The sequence below is a fragment of the Raphanus sativus genome, chromosome 1 (assembly GCF_000801105.2).
Source record: "Raphanus sativus cultivar WK10039 chromosome 1, ASM80110v3, whole genome shotgun sequence".
NCBI classification, from domain to species: Eukaryota; Viridiplantae; Streptophyta; class Magnoliopsida; order Brassicales; family Brassicaceae; genus Raphanus; species Raphanus sativus.
In genome coordinates this window covers 12,470,150-12,480,858 of record NC_079511.1, presented here as the reverse complement: position 1 = coordinate 12,480,858, position 10,709 = coordinate 12,470,150, and the positions used below count along the sequence as shown (strand labels likewise).

Genomic DNA, 10,709 nt, shown 5'->3' with positions numbered 1-10,709 from the left:
CATATATTACCAAACCCTAAACCAAAGAATATTATAACTCACTACATTCAATCATCTATGTTAAAACCAATTTAATTTTACTTTATCTTAATATATCATTTACAAATATTTATAGTTACATGATTTCAGTTTTTTCCCAGCAAAATATTTTTCGTAAAATTTATAAATTATTTTTGAAATCTACATACGAGAAGACTTCCAGAAGACTTACGTTCCAAAAAACTTACGGAACCTCAGAACACTTGCAAAACCTTAGAATACTTTACGGAGTATTATTCATAAAACTGATTTATTGTTTTTTGTTTGGTCATAAAAGATTAGTTGTAGTCACTAGTTTTTTAAGTTACTTTGACATTCGATTATTCAAGTTTGGATATACTTTTAGGGTTAAAATCAAGTTTTGAATCATATCTGGCAAATTTCCATAGTTATAAATACAAACTTTATAAAGTGATATGAAATTCACATATATAAGGTGTTTTCTAATTTTTTTTGTAAACTGGCATGATTTTCTAATTCTCCTTTCCATACCAAAAGAACTAACAAAAATAAAATACAACATATGAAACACTTAATACTAAGAAACAGCCAATGTTACCTGTATTTGTACTTTCCAAATCTTGTATAATGCATAATGTTTTGACAGAACTTAAAATAATACGTGATGGCGTAAGAGCATGTGATTTTTGGTGATTATGATTAAAGATGTTCCCGTGACCTGCAGACCAGCGGAATGTCAGAAGTGCAAAAAGACCTTCGTTCGTGGAACCGTGCCCCACGAAAATACTACCTACTTTTTAGATAAATGTACATGTTTGTTTAACCAGATAAATATAGATTATAAAAAATTTTGTCTCAACAGTTTTTTTTTGGTAAAATTGTCTCAACAGTTTATGGAAGAATGATAATGAAATAGACTTTACAAGGCACCCTCGTTTGAAAAAAATAAAATACATGTTTTGAAATTTTTACACATACTAAGAAAACATATGAAATTTTGATTATTAATATATTATTTTGTAATTAATTATTCTCCATAACTTTTAACCAATAGAATTTCAATAACCACAATTATGTTTTTTTGAAATCTATAATTTATTATAAATTACTATATTGAAAATGTAAAAATTATTTCTTTCTGAAACATTTTTTTAAATAACTTTTTTGAAACACAAAGAATATTTTAGAGGGAATGAAAAGACATTATATAATATTTTCAGGAAATTTCACTTTTACCGCACTATTAGTACCAATAATCATGTTTACCTTCATTAAAAGGATATTTTCCAAAATAATTTCTTCATTAAAGAAGCAAAAGACTTTTATACTTTTGCTTTATAGATATTAAATATAAATAACTATTTTATAATAACAAAAGTTATAGTTTTTGAACTATAACTTTTCAAAATTGAAAATTAGTATTATTATTATTTTAATCAAAAATTTTATTAAAAATTCGAAAAAATTGAATCTATGTTTTAATTCTTTTTTAAAATTAGGTATTTGTTTATATATTTATTAAAATCTTAAAATTCTCCAAAACCCACCTCTCAACTCTAAATCCTAATTTTAGATTAATTAACCCCAAGGTTATAAGTGTATATTTACATTTTTAAGAATAAATATAAATATGATTAAAATAAACATGAAAAATAATATTCAAGATGTGGTAGTTGACAATTTCTAATAACTTTCCTAGTAAATAAATTAATTATCATATTTCATTTAGCAAGTCCAGAACTACACAGGTCTATAGTGTTTCACAAGGTCTAGCTAATTTCTCACTTAATTTTCTTAAATCAGTTATTTCTGTTTAAATATGTTAAAATATAACATCTTAAATTTTGGTTAAACATAATATATGATAATTAAGATATTATGCATATATAGTTTGCTAGATCATACTTTTATTTCATATATACAGTTAGTTCTATTTATGTGACAATATTGTAGTGAAATCATTAAATACTTTTTGTTGTAAAGGTAACGAAAAACATTTATATAGCAACGATATTTTCTTAATCACAAGTGTTTGTTAAATATTACGTATTTTACGCAGTAAACTAAATTAATTGTGACAAATGCTTTGTTTTTTTTGTTCTTGTTGCTAATTCTGTGTATTGTAGTATTGTTTGCATTGCATATGGCTATTTCTTTTCTTTTGATTATTTGGAGATTCCAGGGACAATGTCCATAATCCTTCAGGCCTGAGATCCAGCAGACACTAATACCATTGGAAAATGCTCATGGCGTAAAATAATCCTTCCACGATGGATCGAACTCAGGAACACAAAAACACCAACACATTCGCTTAAACCAACTGAGCTGCCACATCTGTGGTCCGATTTCATATTGCATATCCTATCTACTTAGAAAGAAACAAAAAATGTTATAAGAATCAATTACAAACTAATGATTTCATGCTGAAGATATGTTGAAATCTTATGTCACCTATAAAATGATTTTAGTGTTTCCAAGTTTTTGGTATTTTGAGATATATGTGTAAGTTAATTGTATACAACTTATCGTGTCAAAATAAAAATGTATATCAACACTTAAAAATAGAGCATTTCCAATCTTAACCTAAATTTACTTTAAAATAAAGTTTGGAATAAAAATTGCTAACCCTAATTTATTTTTCACTATGTAATGGAAATAAAAACAGATTTAATTCATAAGAGTGTAATTCCTCTATTTTTATTCATTATATTGTTTTTATTCTATAATTAAAGAAGGATTTATTACATATGTGAAATACTAAATTTATTTTTTTTGTTGATTATTCTATTTGTACTCAATAATAAAGTAGAGTTGGTTTGTTTTGAATGGAAAAATAGAATTAACATTTAAGATGCTTTTAAATACACAGAGAAATTTATACTTCTTTTTTTCAAAATAGATGAAATTTTAGGATTGTGCACAACTATTAAAAAACTTGTTTTTTTTATCTTTAAGATATCATTAGAATATAAATTAAAAATCATCTAACCAATTATAAAATATACTACAAAATGCATTAGTCACACACAGATTTTGATAAAGTTAAAAATACATTGATATATTAACACATCATCCATTTTGAAACATCAAAAATTCTCTAAAATATCATTTATTTAGAAACGGAGAGTGTATCATATAGTATATGGGCAATGCTTTTTAAATTTCCTAGAAAGACAAAGCTTGCCCCACTTTCCTTTCCACTCATGAGTCTTCCCCATATCCTTCCATGATCTTTCTCTCTGCCTTACATACACTCCCCAGCGTACGTGTTTTCTTCCTGTGACTGGTGAACCCACAACGGTGAAAACTCATATTTGTCTTCTACTCTCAAAAGTGATTCTGCTTCTAATTTTTATAAGAATTTAACCAAAAGCTTGACATGAACTGTGTACGCCGATTAAAAAAGTGGGCTGTCATGCCGACTATCAGATCCGAAGTTTTTATGTGAACATTTTAATAATTGACTAGCTTGATCATTAGTATAAAAGGCTTAATATATACATATTTTATCTGTTAATTTAGTACTAACACATAAAGATGCATAATATGTACCTAACCAGCTTATATTTTACTTTGCATTCTTCTCATATTAGCTATCATTTATAGCGCTGATTTAACGTTTAAACTAATCATTGAGATTGACTTAACATTTCCGATATTTTATTTATTGTCATTCTCTACAAAAATGATTAACTTTTGTTGCTAAACGAGATCAACGACATAATCACGTCGGTCTGAGATCCCGTATTATAATAGATATTCTTTCCATTATTGTGCAATAAGCTATATTAAAAAGACTCATAAAAGATTATCGTAGCAAATTATGCAATTTTACGAAGCTTCCTAGATAACTGTTCTCATTTATGTTACATGAAAATTTCATCAAAGACCATCTCCAACTCATCTTTATAATAGAAATTTCTAAAAAAAAATAGAGATATAATTTTGCTCTAATGTGTTTCTCTATAATAGAAGAATGCTATATTTGCTTTTATAAATAGAGGAATGCTTATTTTTCCTCCAGATATAGAGAAAAAAAAGAATTCATCTATTTATAAAGACAAATATAGTATTTTCTATTTTAGAAGAAAACATTAGAGCAAAAATTCAATCTCTATTTTTTATTTTATTTTAGAGATTTTTATTATAGAAATGGGTTGGAAATACTCTAAGGTTTGTTCTCGTTTTGAAACGTTATAGGATGAAAACACGTTAGAAATGCAATGAAATGCGGGAAACAAATTTTGTTTTAACATTTAAACGTCAGAAGAAAATTTAACTAATAGTATATGTATATGATGAGTTAGTGTAACTAAAATATCAAATGGTCAATTTAATTTATTAGAGAAAAATATTTTGGATGATTTAATTTTAAAAAATTCTCATTCTAAAAACAAATTCGAGCAGTATTGTTTGATAGGTTTCGAGAAAATAAAAGTGAAAAGATTTTCTACATAATATTATAATTTTAGCTAATTTATTTATTATTTATATAGTCAATATGTGTTGTTTAAACTTTCTATTTTTGATAGTTTATTATATATTTATTATTTTCTCTCATATATTATATATAAATTTTCAAAATATTAACGTATACTTTTTTCAAAATGTGTACCAATTACGCGAAATCTTATAATAAAATTGGAAACCAATTTTAAATTAAAGATGCATAATTTATTCTTCAAATAACTAACACTCTTATTTACATTTTTAGGGAAAAATAATAATATTAATAACTATCGCTCTAAACCTAACTATTTTTTTTTTGCATGTGTTACTGAATCTATAAGGCCAAAGATGTTACATCCACAAAAAATATTTTATCAATAATTGGCATAAATTTAAAGATGAGTTTTAGATATTGATTTTTTGTCAAAAAAATTCCGACCTTTTTTAGTTGGTGAACATGCTTTTGACAAAGCATTTACCACATTAATTTCTCGGTCCATTTTTTTTTCAGGAACGAATTGCTTGATGGATTGATGCCGGAGTTTCAGGGTGTAGCACTTGTGGTCAAGACTCTTAAGCAACATGGTTCTGAGAAGAAGAAAAATTACCATCAGCTCAACACGGATCCGGAACTACAAGGAGTAGATGTAACTGAATGGTTAGCGTGGAATATTAGCAGACTGGTAAAATCAAATTCGGAATTATTACGAGTTCACGTCCTGGGACATCTGCAGCTGGTAAAAATTGATACCAAACTATAACGAGCTGAGTTACGTCCTCTATTAGCATAAGAGCCGAGTCCACCGTGCCAAGGCCAGAGTCTAAAATAATTGTGTACAATAAAATATAATATATTTATTGAAGCCTAAAAATATGTTTTATCGTAATATGTGTATAAATTATAAAAGCCTGTGTTCCAAAAAAAAAATGTGTATAAAAGCCTGAACCCATCAACAAGCTTCTTCACAAAACCCCAAAACCTTAGACACTTGCTTGATAAAAAGATGGGTTTTAACTTCATCTCTCTCCTTTTTCTTCCACTTCTATCAGTGTTTATCTTGTCGGGATCCGATCAAGCCTTTGCTTCGGACACCACACTGCTCCTGAACACCAACCCCCGCAATAGCACGGCGGCCGGTGGGTTGTCGTCACTGAGGGGGAAGAAGCAGAGGAGTGGATGTAACTTGTTCCAAGGCCGATGGGTTTTTGATGCTACTTACCCTTTCTATGATACATCCTCGTGTCCTTTCATCGACGGCGAGTTTAACTGTGGCAAGCGACCTGACAAACAGTTCCTCAAGTACTCATGGCAACCTGCATCTTGCAGCATCCCAAGGTTAATGATACACATATGTTTTGTATATGTCCAACGTTTTAAACGAATTAAAGTCGAGCTAGCTAGACATTCTACCTAAAAAGAATTTGATTTGTCAGTAATTCTAAAATTTCTTTACACGCCATGGTTTAGTTATAACTTTTTTCTTCTTCTATTTAGCACATTTTTCTTTCTTTTTGGCTGAAAATTATAAGTTTAATGACTATTTTTTTTTTTTAAGTTTAATGACTATAATTTCTTATAAATGTTAGAAATTGTATAGTAATTAGAAGTTAGTTTTGGTATGTAAATATTTTTTTGGGTAGACCGCAAACGTGGTTGTATAGCATTTATCGAAGATCTTTTATACTTTATACAAATGAAAATGAGTGTTTAGTTAGTTATCAAGTGGGTTATTTTGTAAGAACAGTGTAAAGTGACAACGAGCTGTGATAAGAGTAAAATGTAAACGCATGTTCGTGGGAGACTCACTGATTTTGGTTACTAATTTTTTGGTTAATTACGTAATTAGGTTCGACGGTGCGGCGTTTCTGAGGAGATGGAGAGGGAAACGAGTCATGTTCGTGGGAGACTCATTGAGTCTGAACATGTGGGAATCGTTAGGGTGTATGATACATGCGTCGGTACCAAACGCTAAGTACACTTTTCTTAAGCGTACCCCACTCTCTAGTATCACTTTCCAGGTCTGTTTTTTTTTCTTTAATTATAAAACTGTGTTCTTCGGATAAATACAAAATCTAATTATCAGTCTTCACGAGGAATAGTTGTCATTAACGAAAATGAATTGGCATGTCATAAATACTGAATGCTTGCTTATTAGTCACGGACTATATTTACAAAAGAATTGAAAAAGCTGTTTGGTGCTAATCATACTTATTATCATATTGTTGTTAGTGTTCGTGATAACATCCACTTGCCTAATATCTTTTTATAGTTAATAGAAAAGTTTATTTGATTGTTGACAAAAAAGGTTTGTTCGATTCTTCATCTACAATTCTACATTATGAGAAAAGTGACACATACCAAAGTATTAATAAGTATAGAAGATTTCCGATCGAAACGTATAGTTTTTTTCTTATTCAGTGAAACCTTGATTTGTTTTATTATTTCGAAAGTTATTTATCATTTTACCAGAATTGTGTTCTTTATCATTCGCCAATTGCGAAACAGAAAACTATATGAAATGACATATTTCTTCAAATTTAACAATTATCTTATATCCATTTTCACATTGTATAAAGTTTTACACTACTTGCTCAAAAAAAAAGTTTTACACTACTTGTTTGCAACTGTGTTCCAAAAAAAATTGTTTTTTTTAATTTATAAATTATTTTAATAATTGAGAAACATTTTGACCAGAATAACAATAAAAACAAATAAAAAACGACGTAATACGTAAAGGAGGTACACTAACAACAACTCCAACCAACAGTCCAACTTGTTCTTTCCTTTTCACTCTGTCTACTTTTCACTATTCTCTTTGTTCTGCAAAACTTTTTTCTTTCACTTAATAATTATCTTCTCTGTAATGGAAATAGATATTTCGAAAATTTAAAATTTCTGAATCTGATGTTTTTATATTTTAAATTTAAAAAACAGGAATATGGAGTGACGTTATATCTATATAGAACACCATACATAGTGGATATAGCCAAAGAGAGAGTAGGACGTGTGCTTAACCTTGGAGCTATTGAAGGAGGTGCTAATGCTTGGAAAAACATGGACGTTCTTGTCTTCAATTCTTGGCATTGGTGGACTCACAAAGGCAGTTCTCAAGGGTGCGCACCAATAACATAACTACGTCTTTAATCTAAACCCGTTATATCCTTCATTCTTATCGTTGAATCTTTCTTCTTCTTTTAGGTGGGACTACATTAGAGATGGGTCGTCTTTGGTGAGGGACATGAACCGTCTTGACGCATTCTACAAAGGACTTAGCACTTGGGGTCGATGGGTTGACCAAAACGTCGATACCACCAAAACCAAAGTTTTCTTCCAAGGCATTTCTCCCACTCACTACGAGTAAGTCTATTTAAGTTGTTACTCACTAACTGTAAGATTTTGATAGTGTAACAATATAAATTATGTCATGGCTACTAAAGATGGTGGCGTAAATCGGTAAATTCATAAGCAAACGCAAACCTTTGAGATATATTTGTGTCTTCCTTGTGGGTGACAGGGGAAGGGAATGGAACGAGCCAAGAAAGAGTTGTACTGGACAAATGCAACCGTTGAGTGGATCAAATTACCCAAGTGGCCAGCCTGAATCTGCAGGAGTTGTGTCCAAAGTGTTGGGAGCGATGAAAACGCGGGTGTCCTTGCTTGATATCACCACTCTGTCTCAGCTGAGAAAAGATGCTCATCCTTCTACTTATGGTGGCGATGGAGGGAATGATTGCAGTCATTGGTGCCTCCCTGGGTTGCCTGATACTTGGAACCAACTTCTCTACGCAGCTCTGTCGATGTGAATTTAAGTAATAGATCTTTACAAAGAAAGTGCAAACACACCGTTGTTCTGTAATTACATTCTTGGAGGTGCAAAGAAGCTGACCGTTTTACTTTGGGGGTGGTATTTAAGTGAAGACTAGAAGCATAAAGAAGATGGATTGTAAAGTGTCTTTATATTCTTTTCCTATGGGATGAAACAATAAATCTAAAAATTTGTCTAATATTCTGTGATGTTATAGAAAGATATTATTAATAAACAAAGAGATTATCAAAAAGAAGAAAAAAAACAAAGGAGTCATTCTTGGCTTGTGACGTGAAAAGCTGTTGTGTAGATTTTGATTGAAATAATTAGATCACCTAAGAAGCAAGCAAGCATTTTGACACACTCATAAACAACAAAAAGCTTGCAAGCTCGCAACATAAACACAAAGATGATAAATGACTTTTGCAGCCATCACCAAAAGTTGTACATCTTAAACTAGAGTTGTATGGAGCTGAAACGAAGAAAGATACTGGAAAGATTCAAACTGAAGTAATCTTTTACAAGAAAGTAAAACATCATTTACGTTGGGCAAGAGGAAAAAGATCATGAATTCTACTATTACAGAAAACTTGACATTTGAAGAGCCTTTCGATTCAAAGGGTTCTCATCTGATATGGGAAAATATAAGTCATGATGGGTTTTGTATCCCTCCAGGGAATTTGAATCTTTTCTTTTCATGAGTATTTGCACGCAGGTATCTTTCAATTTCGATATTGGTTAACTATGGTGTCAAACACGCAAGAACAAGAAGAAGAGTCTATTAGCCAACGTAAACCGAAACATTCAACTTGAACGCCGCTTGGGAAAATCAGTCCTCCATCCAATCCACCTCCATGTTAACAATCCTCCCACTTCAAGCAACGAATAATTGTGAAAACGTAGTAGAGATAAATCTGATTACAAAAAAAAAAAGTATTCGGAGAGAAATGTTAGTCATCATAGGTACTCTAGACTGACTATATACGGCCATACAACCTCCTTAAATTTCCAAACACATATTTGTAACTAAAATCGAGTAGTAGCACAAAACAAAACTTCAACTCCAATTTCTACATAGTCTCAAATTTTCTTCTAAAAGGACAACTCCAAAATGCATGATAGAGGTGAATTTACTAGGGGAAGACAGACTTGTCCTTGTCGAGATTCAACAAGATGGTATTATCACGCCTAATGATGCAAAAGGATGAGCCATATTATTAATTCGTATAATGATAGTGAGAATATGAACTCCAAGTCCATATGATACATCTGCTGCACTAGTTCCTCTGTTTGCATTAGCAATTGACTGGCATCATCAAGACAATCTGACAGATCTCACACATAGGCTTCCCTAAGAATCACATATGAAACGATACGGCTAAAAAGAAGTCCATTGTCCCAATCATTCATCTCAAGTTAGAGAGTATATGACTTCTAACAAATGTCACCACTTATATAATCTAGTATTAGAACATGTCAAAGACATACAACTATTTGATCATCGAATATAAAATTCAACTGCTACATAGACTTACACTTAAATGAAAACCTACAAACTTTTTGCAGCACTCACTGCATGTAACTGGATGGTTTTTTACTGGATGGTTTTTTAATCAAGCTATCATCTTTTGATCATTGTATAAAGGTGAAGGTATTCGTTCATAAAAAAGTGAGACATTACATTATATTAAACCTAGCAAGATGAGTTTTGAATTTTGTTTTACAGTTTATGCTAAGACCATTTTGTGTATGAAAATGAGAATAATACGCAATACATATTGAGAGAATATAACCATTGATTAAATCAAAAGTAAATGGTTTGATGAAAAGAAATGAGCATCACAGAATAAGAATATGGAGGAGGAACAAACATATATAAGTGGAAACAATGGTATTTATTCTTTCTTTACCATTATCTCATTCTTTAATTCCACCTCCTATCACTTATATACAGCAAAAACAAAAGAATAAACAGTCTAAAATTAGTATTGACGACGTTTGTCCTCCACTTTGTGAACCAAGATTCCTTTGAATATATTCTCTCATTATTGTTAGCGACTAGAATTAAACAACAAATCATATTGTTAATTCCCGTACGTTGCTAATCGCTACTATGGTCTTATTAGGTTGATTTGTACATGTTGAGCTGAGGAAATAAGAAGTTAGTTCAACCGAACTTAAAAGTAAAAGTCATTAACACATTCGTATACCAAACTTGGCAGTGGTCTGTGTGCGCACTAGCATTTAAGGCTGTGAAAATGAGATTTGTTGATTCACACGTTAAAAGGGAAGAGGAAGAAGTTTTTGTTTTATGCAAAAGAAAAAGAAGTTACTTCAACCGAAAACTTAAAAGTCAGTCTTCATATGAGTACATCTATAGAATAATCATCCGCTAATAATAGTTAGAGAGGTGCCATTCACGTTCTTTAGATATTAGACTCAATAATTTGACTA

The 10,709-nt window shown here is 30.5% G+C and overlaps 1 protein-coding gene across 1 annotated transcript; it reads left to right on the top strand.

Annotated features, from left to right (window-relative positions):
* The first annotated feature begins 5,378 nt into the window (after positions 1-5,378).
* On the top strand, positions 5,379-8,540 carry LOC108856024 (protein trichome birefringence-like 38). The gene is made up of 5 exons (XM_018629873.2): positions 5,379-5,785; positions 6,297-6,468; positions 7,385-7,563; positions 7,649-7,807; positions 7,965-8,540. Exons 1-5 carry the CDS (start codon positions 5,454-5,456, stop codon positions 8,251-8,253), a joined length of 1,131 nt encoding a protein of 376 aa, XP_018485375.2. The 5' UTR covers positions 5,379-5,453; the 3' UTR covers positions 8,254-8,540.
* Positions 8,541-10,709: the final 2,169 nt, after the last annotated feature.

Excerpts from the sequence above, each read along its gene's own strand:
- LOC108856024 (XM_018629873.2), top strand. The coding sequence starts at position 5,454 with ATGGGTTTTAACTTCATCTCTCTCCTTTTTCTTCCACTTCTATCAGTG. Across the intron at positions 5,786-6,296 it reads GCATCTTGCAGCATCCCAAG|GTTCGACGGTGCGGCGTTTC; the intron begins GTTAATGATACA and ends TTACGTAATTAG. Across the intron at positions 7,564-7,648 it reads CACAAAGGCAGTTCTCAAGG|GTGGGACTACATTAGAGATG; the intron begins GTGCGCACCAAT and ends TTCTTCTTTTAG.